Source organism: Pocillopora damicornis, chromosome 7 (genome assembly GCF_964200805.1).
Source record: "Pocillopora damicornis chromosome 7, jaPocDami1.2, whole genome shotgun sequence".
Classification (NCBI taxonomy): domain Eukaryota; kingdom Metazoa; phylum Cnidaria; class Anthozoa; order Scleractinia; family Pocilloporidae; genus Pocillopora; species Pocillopora damicornis.
Window position 1 is genome coordinate 18,358,378 of NC_142676.1, and position 18,443 is coordinate 18,376,820.

The 18,443-nt window shown below is 38.0% G+C and overlaps 1 protein-coding gene across 1 annotated transcript; it reads right to left on the reverse strand.

Moving 5' to 3' along the window:
• Positions 1–523: 523 nt before the first annotated feature.
• Positions 524–15,915, reverse strand: LOC113665155 (inactive tyrosine-protein kinase 7). Its single transcript, XM_089211758.1, has 11 exons — positions 15,768–15,915; positions 14,971–15,279; positions 11,908–12,195; positions 10,571–10,855; positions 8,885–9,154; positions 8,205–8,477; positions 7,781–8,050; positions 7,371–7,646; positions 6,934–7,110; positions 6,051–6,418; positions 524–3,131 (listed from the first exon to the last, which is right to left on the reverse strand). The coding sequence occupies exons 1-11, from the start codon at positions 15,844–15,846 to the stop codon at positions 2,574–2,576; spliced, it is 3,153 nt and encodes a 1,050-aa protein (XP_089067884.1). The 5' UTR covers positions 15,847–15,915; the 3' UTR covers positions 524–2,573.
• Positions 15,916–18,443: the final 2,528 nt, after the last annotated feature.

Consider the following 18,443-nt stretch of genomic DNA (forward strand, 5'->3'; position numbering starts at 1 on the left):
CCTCGCGGCCTTCGCGAGAGGCTTACTCTCGCGATGCATACCCATCGAGTGCCAGCTCACAGCCTAACGTGACACACCTAACCAATAACAGACCGACTAACCACTCACTCGTGAACCGATCGATCAACATTAGTCCGTCCGTCCTTCCTTCCGCACAACGCCAGGTCTGTGAAATCGATCGACAGCGAGAGAAGTAAAAATGCCGGGACCGGGAACGAATACAGAGTGTTTCATTTTCCTTCTCAGATCTCGGTTGCTCTCTGAATAGTTGACAGAAGTCTTAGTCATTCATTCAGTCACATTCGCGCCGTCAAAATTTCTACGCGCTTTTTTTTTTTTTTTAACCTCAGTTCCAAAACTTGTAACTCAATTTTGTGCAGGTCAGACGAGCATCGAATTTTGGTTCTTCTTTCCCTAACCCCACATCTAGTACTCCGCACTGTCACGGTTTCTCAGACTGAGAACCGAGCAGAGATCGTAAACTTCAACGAGTCACAAACAGCAATGGTAACCAACCTAATGATTATGTCAAATAAAATCTACAATTTTATTTGTTTTTTAAATTGAATTGCAGGTAGCTAAGATCACACGGATTGTTAAACCGAAAAAAATCTACAAATTACTAAGAATATGTACATTTTTCAAGTGAAAGTCTCAATTGAGAATAACAAATTTCTCAACACGACATCAGTTCCTTACTGTATCATAGAGTAATCTGTTTAGGTCTAAATATAATTGCTAGGTTACATTGTTTCTGATTCTTAAACCATAATCGCAAAACACACAAAAAAAATTCTTACTTTAATTTGACAAAGTGAACTATAATCTACTCTACCAATACACCTTAGAAGCAAGCACGCAGCCCCTTTACTACCAGTCGATAAAAAAAAGCGACTAGTACGCTCTACAATTCACACAAAAAGCAGTCAGCTTACATAAATAATTTCCGCAGCACCTTCAAAAGTAGCCTGGATCTAGGAACTCCTTCAAACAGAGAATTCCAATGGTTACAATTAAAAAAATAACCTTGTAATTCTTGACGTCGTAAAAAACCATATCAATGTCAGTATCTGGGCAATTGCACACCTACTCCTCCCCTGGCACAACATTAACACTTGACTGTTGATGAGCGGGGAAGGGCTGGGTACGAAGTTGTCAAGAGACTAGCATTTATCATAAACATCTTCAAATCTAACACTAAGGTTTACGACCAAGAAAAACAAAATGTATAATAAAATAAGGGTTTCCCTGCTTAACTGGAATTCAAGTTTATAAAATTACTTTTAAATCTAACATTTTTTTTACCTTTCGACTAATGCTATTAACTTTAATGACTGGAAAATTTCTCCAAGAAAGCTACCGAACCCATTAACACGTTTTTACATTTATGGCGCGATTATTTAGTGGAAGCAAACAATTTACTATGGGCAACCGTGTACCTAAACATAACCTCTAATTCACCTTTAAAAACCCGGGTCTACCTAAATCTTTTTTTCGTTTAAATCACCTTCGTTTCTGCTTCAGTCACAAGGTTTATGGCGTAAGACAACACGAATCTGACATTTATTTACTAGCACAATAACAGTAATTAGTACATAACATCCCATCAAAATAAATTAAATCTAAGCTAATTCATCTTGTCCCCTTGTACAAATTCAAGTTTAAAAAAATACAATAATATCTGTAACAATAAAACAGAAAAATACCTTTATCGAAGCATTCAAGGCTGATAAAAATAACGCGCGCGTTGTTTTGGTTATTTGGCAAGTTTATCTTCACGTTCTGGTTGGCTACGTAAGCTATAGTGATTAAAAAAAAAATACTAATTTTATGCCCACCACACCAAACTTAAACTAGTTCAGAGCAAAAAATATTCCAGTAATCCGGTTTCTAAATCATAAACCTAGACATTTTGCGGTGTTCACTGCTACAGAGATTTTCCACCGAATTTATGTTATCTCGATCTGGACTGGTCTATGTAATTTACCTGCACACGCGCACAAGTCCAAGGAGATTACGAAATCCTTCTAAACTCTTTCAAGTTCTGCCTACTTGGCAATCAGTAGCGAGGAAAAAGGATGGCCAACAAATCTCTTGTACTTTCAAGTTCAATTTTGCTTTTTCTGTCCAGATTCCTTTGTAAAGGCTTTTGTATCGATCGGTTAAAATAGATTCACCATCAGTCGTAGCTGATACCACGTCGGTATGGATTTCAAAGCAATTGAAATAAATTAAACTCCCTGATCTTTAGCAGAAACTTGTGCGCAAAAATACAATCCCTTCACGAGATTCTGGCCTAAAAAAATAATTGCATTCCGTAATCGTGAAAAAATAAAACAACAACAACGTCCAGCAATCTAAAAAGCATCATTCATAAGCCTTCAGTTCAAAATCTCTCCAAGTGCCACTAATTTGAAATTACACTGTCAGCAAGAAATAAGTTAGTTCTATTCGGCACTTTGTAATCACCTTGGTTGAAAAATCATGACACCACTGGCTAGTAAGGAAGTGGTTCACGGTTCAGGGAGTCTAACTTCATTACAGAATTCAAGCGGGTTGGTTACGCCATGAAATCAAACGTGACTATCCACGCTAATCCCCGCTACGTCATCCATAAGTTCCGCAAAGGAAGGGCGAGCCAGCGGATTCCCTTCCCAACATTTCTCCAGAACCTCGAGAACCGTATCCGGGCAGTTATCAGGCTTTGGCAGACGCAGATCATCCTTAACACATTTCAGGACCTCCTCGTTCGACCGATCGTGATACGGCAGCTGACCAAGAGTGTAAATCTCCCAAACCAACACTCCAAACGACCAAACGTCGCTCTTCTCGGAGAAATCATCGTCGAAAATGGCCTCTGGAGGCATCCACCTTAACGGTATCTGTACGTTGTTGAAGCGGTAATACTCCTTGTTGTAGAGATCGTAACTGAAACTCAAAAAGCCTATCTTGATCTGCATATCTCGACCAACCATACAATTCCTTGCAGCAAGATCCTTGTGGACGAAGTGTTGCGAGCTTAGATAGTTCATTCCCGTCGCCAGTTGTCCACAAATGGCGAGTTTCTGATTTGAATTCAACGAACTTCGGCCGTTATCATAGCAAGACAGAAGGTACTGCTTTAAGTCGCCCTAAAAAAAGAAGAGGGAGAAAAATTCCATAAACTATAATTTCCCCACCATTCTCTAATAATATGATTGGATATTCGGCGAATCATTAAACAATTAACGCATAATATAACAAGCCTACAGAACAGGCGAGCGCACGGAGGCACGAGGCAAGCAAGAATGGCAGGTCAAGCACGTGCTCCTGCTCGTTTGAAAAACGTAAAGAGTTTACGTGGGTTCCGCACGCCAACTAATCACAACACAAGTTACAAAAACAAACCACAATTTAGCTTGTTGCGACAAAAACCAAGCCTCAAATGTCAATCAGTAGGTTATAGTCCCATCATTCACCAATTCACTTCAAAGGTCTCATTAGTAGTTCTCTTTAAAGTCTGTTAAAAAAATTCCTATGAAGTTACTTCTGAGAATTTGGTATTGTATCAACTAACAATCCCCAAATTAACATTTTTCTTCATTCACACCACCTGTCAGCTCAATATTTTAATGTAAGGAGGAATTTTGTCTCGGTCATTCAATGAAGTAAAAGCGCCAAAGGAGAAAGATAAGGATTAGAGATTGAGGAACGGTTTTAAATCCCGCGCAAGTTATTTTCAAACTTAAATACAAATAAATCAATTAAGACCTCTCTTTCGCTCTTTAACATTTACAATGTTATCCCAATAACAAATTTTGTTTAAAAGGAATCGTTTAAAAGGTTTAGGAACTATCAAAGCAAAAAGTGGAGTAAACAAACGCTTTTAAAGTTTCTTGCAAATAAACTATTTAACAGTGCGACAATTTATTGCGACATGAAAGAAGCATCCAATTGTCTTTCCAGTTAATCCGTGTCTAATTTGCTCAGAAACACCAACGCACACTTTTTATCTCGTTAGTCAATTACAATACTTGGAAAAAAATGATTTCTTTTCCTTCGTTTTTTTTCGTGACCTTCGACTCAAACAAACTTAGGAGGCCTTCTGACAGATCGCAGACATCCAACATGAGGGCGATTTAACACCAGAAAGCCGATTAGTTCACGGCACACCCAAGTTAAACCCCTACCTAAATATATGTTTTATGATAATTGCCCCCTTCTAGGTCTGCACTATCCTGTTAATTTGCGAGAAAATCACCACCGGCAGGAAAGAGTTGTCACTAAGCTGCAAGTTTATGATAACTCGACAAGATTTGTGTTACCCTTCTTCGGAAAGGACTCACTTTGGAACTCTACTCAAACACAATTCCATTATTTGAAGTAGGGTGTCCAGATTAGACCACATGGAAACTTGGCCGAAAAAATCCATTAATCCACAAATTTAAAATGAGGTGACAAGTAAACAATGCAATCGTAAAAAAAATTAACCTGCTTTTGTGACCTGATGTAAATTTTCTTCGATGGATTTTCAAATATGAAATCAGCGGCGTCATCCATTACAGTCGGTCGTTGCTAACAAATCCTTAATGCTAATTTCTAAGCCTCTATCATGCCCGGAAATTAAAGTCTAACCGCAGTCACTGCGGTTAGACTTAAATGGCATGGCAAGTTATTTAAGATAGTGATCTTAGTTCATCGGATTCGAGTTTCTTTTTTTAGCATAAAAAGCAGGGGAATCGATTTACCCCCAGCTTAAACAGTTAGGAGTAACATTTCTGTTCGGCTTTTCTTTTCCTTTGTTAAGAAACAAAGTATTTAGCGTTCTATCAGCGATAACAAAGAGAGCGCATGTCAATTCCGCCTACAACTGACGTTTCAAGTGTTGAGACTTTGTCATTCGCTACGACTAAGGGATAAAAGAAACTCTTTCTGATGGCCAATTTACGCTTATCAAATCAGTTGATAAAACCAAACTGTCTTTCCATAACCCAACGACGCAGCGCCACTTGCAAAATATTATAGGATTAACATTGAGGTAGAAAAATTAACAACTTTCTTAGATTTGAATCGTATGATCGTATTTCACGATCATTTCATGATCGTATGATCGTATTTCACGATCATTTCTAATATTTTACATTGGCCAAAAATTGGTGAGAATATTACGGCCAGGGTTTTTTGGTTAACCATTAGAAATTTAGTCTCATGTTATCTATCACCGTTCACCGCCTTTGATCCATTTATCTCTTGCGGTTAAGTTGAAATTATACCTTTCTAATCTTAACCACCTCTTTGTTTAACAGTTAATCCGAGATTCCTATCATCTCCAAACTGATTGCGACATCAAAAACACGGCTTATAGATACAGCGCAACAGCAAAAGCAATCTTGCCCTTCCCGTTGGCAATCTGATTAAAAATCATTGACACTCTTTTTTTTTTTGTCAACTGAATAAGCCAATAAGCACGTATCTCTTCCTTCATCAACAATCCAACTTCCTTGAATTCCCATTCCTTCCCGCCTCCTCTCGCTTCGTATAAGACCACTTCTATTTAAGACTTTGACTTGTATTTTGGACAAACAGTGCTCTGATCTCTAGGGAACTACTGTAATAGCTTAACTCTTAGAGAGTTTGTTTAACCGTCCGTTCAACCACAACTTCCCGCACGCTAGTAGTAATTTTAGTTCAAGATAATCATTTAAATAAAGAATTTTTTCTTTCATTTCCATTTTTTGTTTGCTCGAAAATGTATTCATACTGTTATGAGAAATCACCTATACATCTGTAGTATTGACTCTTTAACTCCGGGTTGTGATAAACATGTAACTTCTCCCAAGAATATCCATACGATATCCAGCAAACAGGAAATGAGAATACTTAAACTTATTAATTAGACGTTGTCATCTTAATCAAATACCAAATTCAGAAAACTAATTTACAAGGCGAAATATGCGGCATCTAAATGGAGAATATACAATCAGATCCTGAGAGTTACAGGGTTTAATAATTGTGGTGATTTGACTGTATACTCACATCAAAAACTCTAAAAACCTTAAGTTAAGACGTACCTTTTCTAACGATTCGAAGATCATGTAAAATGGTTCTTCGTCCTTACACACACCGAGCAGAGTGACTACATTATCGTGCTGCAGACCACAGAGCGCTTCCATTTCCTTGTTAAAATCCTCGCGCACTTGGTCATCATTACTCACCAATGCCTTCACCACCACCATGGTTTCCTTCTCACCGTCGCGGATTCCGCTAGCTCGCGCCAAGAATGCTCTTCCATAAGCACCGTTACCCAGGCTCCTGATGGCCTCCAGATCGTGTCGAGGAAACTCCATTTTGTCGTAGCCAGGGTGTGATCTGTAAATGGGGTTCATTGTCATGTCGTTACCCTCTCCGTCTTTATGTTCGACGTCACCATTGACGTTCACTGTTGATAATTCAAAAGAGGTCAAAGTTGTGCGAGTGTGGGGCCTTATGAATACCGCGCTAGAATCCTAAGCGAGAGATCTAAGTTCGAGTCTTAACCAGGATATTTACAACCCGTCTGAAGGAGAAACTATACTGGAGTCGCTTCATGTCAAAGATACCCGCATAAACTCTGGCAGCAATGGATTAGGTGGCTTGTGAGACCAAAAGTAACAAAGAAAACAGGTCATAAAAGTTCAATTGAAAGCAAACATAAAGCGACTTCAAAATTATTCAAGAACACTAAGTTAACTGCACAAAACAGTGTTTTCATTCTATGTTACTGCATCACAGAAAGTCAGGCACCAACGTGAATGGTCTTTCTGATCAACGTGCTCTGGCTAAAACCGGTTAATTTTATCACCCTAGCAACAAACTGGATGTCTTTAGCAGGCTCATTTTGTTATCATAAAAGCTTCGTCAAATAGATGAAGCAAGAATGCTTCTGTTGTCGATTCAAGAACCTACGACACTTACAGTTTTCACATTCTGGAGGTAAGACCTCTTCTTTCCTGTTCTGCCTGGCCCGCCGCCCTTTACAGTAGATCATCAAACCCACCACCAGAACAATGTAAGCTGCAGCACACCCGACTGCAATTCCTATTGTGCGAGCCATTGAGGCTGTCGATTTGCTAACTTCGGCGACAGGATGAGCTGTCCAATGTAATGATAAAAAAAATCACGGATTAGTGACTTTTATTAGAACAGCTTTCAACTGAATGTAATAAAACAAAAACCAAAGTTTTAAAAACGACCAAGCTGAGCAAAGATTAACATCACCAGCCACCTTAACAATCCCAACCCCCTCCTCCCCTCCAAAAAAAAACAAAAACAGAGGAAAGAGGACAAAGCTTGAGGTGTCAGGTTAGCAAAAGAAAATAAAACGCTATGACATACAACAGAAGTGAACTTACCTTGTACTTTAAGACTGAATTTGCTCTGTTTCATTTCAGCATGGTTTGCGGCGATGCAATAGTACCTGCCCTCATCAGCGAATTGCACCTTCTTGATGTGAAGAGTTCCATTAGGGAACAGAATGAAACGCTCTCTATCCAGCTTGTCCCCTCCTTGTGCTTCTTTGCTCCAACTGATCTTGGGTTTAGGATCACCTGATGCGTTACAATGGAGCCACAAATGATCGTCTACATAAGCCGTCGTGTTCTTCGGCCGCAGGACAAACGTGGGATACACTGTTGGAAAATCATTATATTTCAGCCGTGACAAAAATAATGAGGATGTGTATAGCAGTGAATGCACTATCACTTCAGTAAAATTGTTAAAATTTTAATTCCACTTGCCCATAATAATTTGATTATGATCTTACCATAAACAGAAATGTTAACATAGCTCTCTGCACTGCTGAAGGAATTTTCACCCTTACACCAGTAATGGCCCTCATCTGCTTTCTCAATTTCATCAAAAATCAACATGCTATCTTCTTGTCTCACTCTTTTTGGATCAATATTTACACCTCCTTCTTTCCTCCAGGTAACTGTAATGGGTTGGTGTCCATCAAAGTCACATCGGATCTTTTGAGTTTTGTGTAGGTCGGCATTCACTTGGTTGTTATGGATACCTCGCAGCTTTACTTTTGCTGAAAAGAAGGAAAATTGACCAAATTAGCATCTACCCTGTTTCTATCCATTTTGTCTTGTTGTTCGTTCATCTAGTGGCTGATAAGTTACATGTATATGTGAATGATATGTAAATGACCATCTAATCATCAGTCAAAACATGACCTTACTTACCATATACATCAACAGTAGCCTCCGCACTGTCTGACCAAGATGCTACATCCGCTGAACATTGGTATTTTCCTGAATCTTCTGGGATAACTTTGTTTATGACTAGTGTTCCATTTACATATTTAAATATCCGCTTCTTGTCAACCTTGAGAGATTTGTCATCTTTGTACCAGGATATTCTGGGGGTTGGTCTGGTTTTAGCATTGCAGTCAAGAATAGCCTTTTCATCTTCCTTAATAGATAGGTTTTTGGGTTTCGAAGCAATCTTTGGTTGCTCTAAATACAAAATAATATAACTTATCAGGTTTCAATTACAAACTACACCTTCCACCTTTTAATATGACAAAATGCCAAGGAACTACCCAGGAATTACCATATTTATTTAATTACCCTAAGTTAATAAGTGCCCAGCTCGACATAAGCGCCCACCCCTTAAGGGTTAAAGAGCAACAGAGGATCAGTTATAAATCTCTAATTCTGCAACCCTTTGCCTCATGGTACCATAGCTTCTGTCCCATTTCTACCATCAGGGTTTTATCTAGTAACAAGGAAGAACTAAGAAAAAAGTCTACCAACAAACAATCCATAATCAAGGTTTCACTTCAAACAAACAATTGTACATAGAGGATAACCACACATTGTGAACATGTACCACATCACAGCCAGTGCCAATAAATACTCACCAACAACTGTAATTTCAACAGTCTCTGATTTGTTTCCAGCCATATTTTTTGCTGTGCAAGTGTAATTTCCAGCATCATTAAGCTTTGTTCTATTGTTCCGAAGAGTACAACAACCTTTTATATCAAATCTTTTAGGCAGGTCCTCTCCAGCTGCCTTGCGCCATGTTACTGATGCGGCTGGCCTTGCTTCAGGTGGGTCACACGTTATTTCTAGTAGGTCATTGAATAAGACATATACTTTGGTACTGTCCAGGGTAACATCATTCAAGTCTACAGAGAAAAAAAAAATTTCTTTCTTTTACTACAACAAAAACATTAATAAAAAATAAACTGGTTTGTATGGGTAATCACATGATTTTGAGTGCAATTTGGAATAAATAAGCACAAGTTAATTTTTTTAAAGACTAGCAAAATTGTAAGAGCCCATAGGGCAAGTGCAATTTGTGGTCTTTGAAAAAATTACTAAGTGCTTATTTATTCCAAATTTCACAAGAAAAATCATGTGATTATGTGTTAATAATAAACATGAAAAAATACAAGATGGCTTATCATAATTAAGCATAACCAAAGCACATGCATTAAGTGCAAAAATAATTTATTCAAACCATGCATTTGGTCAAAAACACCAAACATGATCAAAACAATAATATGCAATGATATGTTCACATCTTTAGGCCACAAAAAAATTCAAAGTCTGGCTAAACAGTTCAAGGAATTGTTCAGTCTATGTCTGAATCACTTTGGATGAAATGGAATTGTTGTTTCTGAGGTTTAACCATGCTTGTTTTTAATTTGGCATTGGATCGCTTGAGCAAAGTGTTAAGCTGGGTCGGTTTGTAATTTTCAATTTCCTTAGCAATTCCCTTAGCAATTCCCTTCTCTAAACACCACTTTTTCCAAACCAACAACTAAAAAGCAGTGTTTTTTTTACAGTATTTTCATTGTTTGAGCCGTTTTCAGTTGCAGTGGCGAAAGAAAACCTACCTAAAACACCGGCCATTGTTTCGCTCACAAATTTTTAAATTTTGTTGTGACATCCAAGGCTCACATTTGATTGGTTATCCATGAGTTTCTTTGATTATTGACCAACCAGAATGTCTGATTTGTTACTTTCTTTGCACTGAATTAACTCTCTTCTGCACTGAATTGCCTGAAAACTGCATTTATCTTAACCAATCAGAACTGAGTAATTTTTTCATGTATGTTATTAGAAGCTAAAGAAAAAGTACCTAAACCCCTAAGGATCATGAAGGAATGTTTGGAGCAAAAAGTGATCAGGAATCTCGTAAAAACAATTTTTTGGAAACACAAATAACCTAACACTGGGATGGAATAACAATTCTACCTGATATCAAAAGTTGATTTTTTTTAAAAAAATTATTTTGTCCTGGGTTGGGTTTTCATGCATACAGCTCCAAAGAGCAGGAATCAAGCATATTTGATTACATAAACGCACAAAAAATCAAGATGGTCACTTCCCCTGTGATGACAATTATACCATCTCCTTGCCAATTTAGAGCAGTTTAAAGAATTTTTAAGCAGAAATCTAAGAAAGAGAGATTTCTTGGGAGTAACCTCGAACATTCTTTACACTAGTCTCTTTTTTAAGTACGAATAAACCACGCCAATAAATAGATATGCCATTGACTTACAAGCTTTTATATAAATAATATGCCATTGACTTACAAGCAAGTCTCAAAACACTTTCTGTGGTCATTTGCCCAACCAAGTTTGTTGCCGTACACTTGTATTTTTCTTCATCTTGCTTGTCAACATTTGTGATCACCAGTGTCCCATTATCATGAATTCTGTACTTAGAAGAGCTTTGCAATGGGCTACGATTACTCCCTGCATACCACTTAATTTTAGGAGTTGGGCTGCCAATAGCTTTACAAGGGAGGACTGCTTCACTACCCGGTAAAACTGTTCTCTCCTTTGGAGGAGGAATTTGAAATTGAGGATGTTGTCCATCTATTGAATAAGAGAAATTATATGATAAGTTCCTCGAGAATTAAGTATTTAACATCTAACATATATCTGAAACACAATATGATGCATATCTAATGATGCAATAAGCCAACCCAGATCTATATATACAGCTTACAAGACCAACCATCCAGACACTCATGTCAGATAGTAAATTTACCAACAAGATAAAATACCATTGTTAGCCTTGCAAATGTTGCTAATGCAGCTGTACACGGCAAACAACCCCCAGCTTCCCTAAAAATTTGTTCAGAAGTATGCATTTAAGCTCCTAATGTAGAACTGCATGATGAGAATTAAAGTGATTTGTCAAAAAGAGCAATAAAATAACCCCAAACATAAAATAATCTGCATCTTAGAAACATATGTTAACTTATATTAAAGTTCACACGGCAACCAGGTGGACAATCAGACATAGTTTGATGCTACACTGGTTTGCAGATTTAATGAATGTAACCGAAGAAGTTACAATTCATAGACCCTATGGGTCTATTCATAGGGTCTAAATCTGCAAACCAGTGTAGCATCGAACTATGTCTGATATGTTAACTTATCAAGGAAGAGAAATGTAACAGCCCTTGATTAGCTTATTGAGTAGAGTGCTAAACTGCTGTGTAGGAGGTCATGAGGTTATGAGGTCAAGGGGCCATGGGTTCAAGGGGTCATGGGGTCAAGGGTTCAAGCCTCAGACTGGACCAACATGTAGGGTCTTCAAACAACTGAGGAGACAGTGCTCCCTTTGCTATGACATCTGCAAATGGTGAGATGCCCTAGTTTTCTCGGATAAGGATGATAAACCGTAAGCTAGTCTCCTGCATCTTCTTTGAACTTGTTAGCAGGAGACATAAAAAACACTCATACACCTCTTGCAAAGAGTAAGGAACACAGTCCCACGCATTATGGTCTGGCCTTGTTATTGTTTACACAGACCCCTACTTCAACCAGCTTTAAAGCTGAACTGGGCCAGCTTGTCTAAATTTACAATATATAATAAATAAATACAGTATCAGCTCAGAGATTGTATACCAAATACTCACCAACTACAGTAACTGACAATGGAGATGTTGCACCTCTGGTATCTGACCCATCCTGGGTGGTTGCTGAACAAGAGTATTCACCACTGTCTCCTACAGTTGCATTGTTAATATACAGTTTGTTGCGACTGATAGTAACTCGTGCATCTGTGACAACCTCTTTCCCATCTTTTGTCCAAACATATGTTCCCAAAGGATAAATGTAACACTTACATCTTAGCTGTAAATCAGTCTTTGTTAAGAACATTTTGCCGGTGGGCTTTATGCTTAATTGAATTGCAGAACAAATTCCTGCAAAGAAGAAAAGATTTGGCATCAAGCACCATTTGTTATTTTCTTCAAGGATGCAGATACAAGATTAAAGCGATTAATTGACATCACTTTAAAAGCCATGCAACAGTAATGACAGATAGGAGTCATTCTCACGTGGCACATGTCAAAGCAAATCACTTTTTCAGTGCAACAAACAATATGCAAGAACTCAAAATGAGGGTTTATTTTTGGCAAAAAAAAAGGGTTACAGTTAATATGGTTATTGAAAATGCCATTTCAATCTCAACTGGACAAAGTAATTTCATATAGGATCCTTCTTTTGTTTTAATGACAGCATCTGTGTTTAAGCTGCTTCTGAGGCTAAGTTTAAGCTCATTTTTCCATTAACCTTTGAAAGGGAATTAAGCTCCAACGGCATGCCCAGTATCTATTATTAAAATATGGCTGTCTGATGTGCTAGTTAATATAGGTTCTCTGACAAAAATTCATGAAAAAAAATGTCAAATTACATACTTGCACTTTTAGATAAAATCAACACTTCAGAGTCCTTACAAAAATGTCTGTGACCAATTAGTCCATGAATCAATTAATATATGATCAAGTCCCCATCTGCTAGATGGTATTTGTAGGGACGCCTTTAAAATTTTCCGATAAAACATGGACAAAACTTTATTTTACTTCATGAGAACATTACCTCATAGCCTCATAATTATTCTCTCTCTCTAAGAACATCCATGTAAGTATAACATGAACTGATTGAGGTGTCTGCCTTTAATATTTCAATACTAGCAGAATTGCATGTTTTTTTTATGAAGAAGACACCAAGAATTTACGTCCATCTCTAAAATCTCTCAAAGGATGACTGCTAGGTTTATTTCATCAAGCAGACTTGAAAATGCACGATATCTGAGATCATGTTATTATTGTTTCATAGCTTAGTATTTAATATTTCCTGGGTGGGGCAAATCTTAAACCACCCAGATTACAGAATGTGACAGATTTTGAGATACTTGAAATTCAGTGATACATTTATAAGCCTACTCCCTTCCAGAAAGATAATAATAAAAAAAGAACTGAAACCTTTCATCCCATTGACTAGATTGCCACTAGCCTCAAGGCTTAAGTTCAAAAGACTCAAAAATAGCCTGAAAATTATTCATTTTCCTCCTTGGAAAAGTAAATTCTGTGAAAAATGGACAGACATTCCTCTAGCCTCTTTCAAAACTACATGTAAAAAGAACTTATATGGTCAGTTTTATTTTTGTAGCAACCACAGTCCCAAAAAAACCATGCTCTTTTAAGTTCCATAGTTTTCTTGTATGCCCTCAAGGCAAAAGAGAAATAATATGCAAGTTTCTCAGAGCAGTATCCATAGTATCTGTGAGGATATTTATTTGTTGTCACTTGTGTCGTTTCGTAAGTTCAAAACTTCTACAAAAAGTTAGAAATGAATTAACTACATTGTTGCAACAACAGAACACTAAATCAACATAGAACTAATTACGTCTGCATGTTCGAGTGATGAATTTATTAAACTATAATTTGTCTCGACATTTAGTCAGTTCATCTTAAAATACGCAAATTTCCATTCGCATTCATGGTAAAAAATTGCTTCAATTCATAATAAAATAAATCTTCTCTCTCTCTTCGGCGGTATCGAGATTTATCACATCGCAAAAGACTTCCTCAAGATTTGTGAAGTTTTTTATGTAATCTCCGAAAATCATATTATGATTTATATGTTGGCAATTTACCCCACGACATAACAGCTGTTTGACAATAGAGTTCTTTCACAGCTGTATTGCAAAAAAAAAATCGTCAGCACGTAATCAATAATTAAAAGCTGTATCCAGCGTCTGTGACTTCGAAAGGGCGACAAAAAATGATATTCGTCTTGATAATACACTCAAATAAACACATCCGCCAGTAAACTTGACGTCTCTAACCGAAGAACCAATTCAAAACCATTGTAATGCACTAGTGATTTGAGTAGAACACTTAAATGTCTGTATCTTATCTATTTTGAGCACAACATGTGGCGTTTCATCATCTCTGAATTAGGAGAGCATTTGATTGTAACCATGTAATCGTATATTTGCACGAGGTTGGATCCATTCACAAACAACTTCATACCAAACAAATTTCCTCGGCGCGGTTGAACAGAAAATTGATCCAGATGGGAAGTTTGAAATTACCACAAAATATGTCGCTTATTCAAAATGTTATGACCGCGTGGAAATTTCCATCAGATTCGAACACTTGTGTTCGAGAAACCCACAGCTACAGCTCAAATGATCTGAATTGGGAACTAGATTAAACAAACTTGAACTTGAATCAAGTGTGTCGCACAAACATTAGGAAACTCTATAACATACCGCGAGCGCCATATATGTTGAGCTACGTAAAATCGAAACAATAGCATTCAAGATTCGACCGCATAATGACTTGAGCTAAATCGAAGATTTAAGTGCGACTCATTGATTTCTACCTGGCAAAAAAACAAAAACAGATTATTTGATTTTTTTCCTGACGCAATGGGAAGAATACGACTGAAGGAAATTAACACTCCATAATACTTTTGCAAGACACTGACCAACAATAAATCGCCCTTATCGATCAATTTACCGTTTCACCATGCGTGCAACCCAATGTACAATAATCTATTTAATGCCCCCCCCACGAGAAAGAGAAAACAAGTCGCCAGAAATCTTGAGATATACCGAGGAACCAACTCCACCGGAAAGACGTACGCCCTAAATTTCATGCAAGCAAACCTTGGTACTACTTCCTTACCTTTTACATTTAAGGCCGCGTTCTGACTCGTGCCCAGAGTTTTCCCTTTCCTTTTGGCCACACATCTATAGTTCCCTCGATCCTCAAACTTAACGTTAGATATTTCTAACATTTTACCATCGTCCTTTTTAACAAAACGACTGTCTCCTGGTAAGGATTGATTATTAAATTCCCAGTCGTACTCCTGTATCTTTTTGATGTATTGCGCCGAACAAGAAAATGTAGTAGTGTTGCCTTCCTCCACAGTTTGTGACAATGGTTGAGTTTGCCATTGTAGATTTGCTGACAGCGATAGTGGGAGATGCGATCCTGAAGAAAAATGAGTGAAAAGCACGCGTTAGAAAGACGCGAAAAACATTTCTCTATCTCCTCCATCGGGAGTAAATTAATTCCCCACCGCGAAGCGTTCGATCATCTACAATTGACAACAGCCATACTGCTGAAAGAATCATGGATCCCTCCGAGCGCTTCTAATAAGCTTCTTCAAGCAGTAAAGGGAACAAGCGAGAAGATTACAGACAACAAAGCAAACGCCGCCGATTATGCGAGCGCACATTTGCTTTTTCTTTCAATTACGAATTGGTCACAGACAACAACTCTAGATTCTATAATCGAACTCGCTTCCATCTCAAATACACACAAATAGAAACTTCAAAGTGCTTTCCTATTAAATTTACCTCGGTTTTGACCAAAGAGATGTCACAATAACGGGGACAGAACACAACGTTTGACCTAAAAATACCTTATACGAGTAAGATAGCTTGCAAAAATGCTATAATTTAGGCACAAATGCTTACCTAACAAGACAAAACAGAACCAAACCCAAAAAGATCTCAGTGGAGGTACGTGTCTATTACAATCAAAAGGTGGATTCATGACGTTCGTCGATCATCAAACGAGACTAAATGTGCAATGAAACTGCCGAGAGAAAAAATCTCCTTGCTTAGCATAAAGACCTTCACCTTTCGGAAATACAATCGCTCGTTAAGCTTGGCCTCCAACGCCAGGAGATTGACATGTGTCACGTGGTTGTCATTCTTAATTATTCTCCGGAGATCGGAAGTGAAAATTAGCCAATCATAGTTGCTCATTAAGCGGCTCGTTGGCCCTACAGGAAATGACAAGGTTTGTGCATGTGAAGTGAAATTTCCATTTCCTTTTGTTTGGATCACATCGCCCTCGCATGATTCACGAGTGATTGCGCAGCCAGTAGCCGAATAATATCACTTGGGATGATTGAACTTGAAAAATCGGCAATTCTAAGCTAACTTGAGGGGCACCGATAGCGTTAAGTGGTTTGCTTGTCTCACCTTTTGGCGAAATTTGCATGACATATCAATTACAATTAACGTATCGAATCGTTTTTTATAACCCGAGGCTGGATATGCATCACGACCATTCTTTAAAATTCATTTTGTCGAGAATTTTTTCACGCCGGCCGCTCCGATTAATTGCTTTTGTATTGAGAGCTCATGTACCGCAAATGTCGGCATCGAGACCTGTCATAATATTGATACAAAACCGTCTGCGGGCGCTTGATGGATATTTGATTATGGACAAGAAATCTCTGTCTTCATCCTTGAGATTGAGAGGAAAAAATTAACCCGGAGGTTTCATATTCCAGGCACATAGAGGGCACTTTACGTTGGTTAAATCAACGAACTTATTCGATCACATTTCGGTCAAGCCTCTTCGTACGCCAACGCAGCCGTTACCTATCGAATTTCTCATTTTTTTCCAAGCAACCTGTTGCAGTATGCAAAATTTTCTTTATACGAGGTCATTCGCCAGAAAAACTTCCTTTCCTAATATAATTGTCACATATAGATCTTTTTATCGATTACATCGATCAAATTTCGCCACCTTCACCGGAGGAGGGCCTTACCAACTGTGTTTCTGCACAAGGCACATTGGTACATGGCACGGGAGAGTGGGGTTATCAATGAACAATTTTGGCTCGTGCAGTATCTTTTACTTATAAAGTATTGTACTCAAACTTTAACATTTTTTTTCCCTTGTGTAAAAATTTGTGTTGAAGCGCTAATGAACGCTTTGCCTGGGCTGGGTAGGGCTAGGACCCCCTCACCCCACCCCCGCGCAAAAAGGTGTACACTGTACTATTCACAACGCTTACTAATGTTTGCAATGTAGCATAATGCACACTATTTTAGCGATGGCCACATACCACAGCTTGTTATCATGCAACGCCCTCAGGTAATTTGTGAAATCTATTTTCACGTGAAAATACTCACAAAAATAGCTGAGGTCAGTACCGAAAAGAACCCTTAATAGCTGTATTTAGGCCCGAATTTCCCCTTAGGGCTACTGGTGTAATAGAGCTACCGGAACGCCAACTGCAGGTTTTTCCAGACCAAAATAATACTTGATTCTCTGGTTTAAAAAAAAATTTACGATGTGTGTAAAAAAAACACAAATAAATAAATTTGAAAACATAAACAAAACGACGCTCTGCGAATGTGTCAGTTACGTAATACATTGGTCGTCCAAAGATATTGTTCCCCTGTCAATTTTTTCAGGGATTTGACTTTTTGCGAATTATCAGGAGCCCAAATTACTCATTGCATCAGGTGGGTGCATGACTATAAGACCACCTTGTTAGACTTTTCACGCGGGATTTCCAAACTGATTAAAGTTGAGAACCAGGTGACTTTCATGACATATACCTCCTACATCACAAAGAAACAGTTTAAAATGCAATTATTCAATGTCCGGTCAAATTTCTTTTAAACGTACACTGGACCTTTCGTTTTTTTGCGTTGATTGCCCCGTGGCAATCCCAGGACCCTTTGCGCATAGCAGAGGGATCCGATTACTGGCAACTCATTCATTACACAACTTAAATTACCCTAAGCTTGCCACGAGTAAGAACGACTAACATTAGTTTGAATTTAGTTTACAGCAAAACATTTATATTTGTCAGTGAAATTCAATCCTTTTTTTATCGATAAAGAGAGGCTTCGGAGTATGTTTGATTGAGATTTACCGCACTGGTTTACGAGTTTTTTCAAGTTCCGTTTATTAATAAATGGTAATTTAAAACTGGACTTCTTTTGTTGTTTGTCAGGCCAACTATTTCAACGCAGTGATTCAACATATGAATATATAGTTTTCCATAGCTAGAATAAACATCAGAGTATATTTTCATGCGTGATGGGAAACTGTGTTGAAAATTGTGATGACGAGATGATGAAAGGTCACGTGATTGCCAATCACTTGACCGGAATATTGGCACATGGCAAGATCAAAGTGCCCGGGTCAAGTCAAGTCACGTGCTGCGTTGTCTTCTTTTTGACCAAGCAAGTGATTGAAGTAAGCATCTTGCTGACAGAAGACTTGCCTAACAAGGGAGAAAGGAGACCACCCTTAAATCAACGGTATGGTGCGAGCAGGCGAAAGAGAAAGTTTGAATTAACACAAACTGATGGCGAGAAATAAATAAATAAATAAATGGA

What these genes read in the sequence shown, in the direction of transcription:
- LOC113665155 (XM_089211758.1), bottom strand. Translation starts at nt 15,846, where the DNA reads ATGAATCCACCTTTTGATTGTAATAGACACGTACCTCCACTGAGATCT. An exon ending in AAGTGTTTTGAGACTTGCTT is followed by an intron (nt 9,155 to 10,570) that starts GTAAGTCAATGG and finishes TTTTCTCTGTAG; the next exon opens with ACTTGAATGATGTTACCCTG. An exon ending in TCTTCGAATCGTTAGAAAAG is followed by an intron (nt 3,132 to 6,050) that starts GTACGTCTTAAC and finishes TTCTTTTTTTAG; the next exon opens with GGCGACTTAAAGCAGTACCT.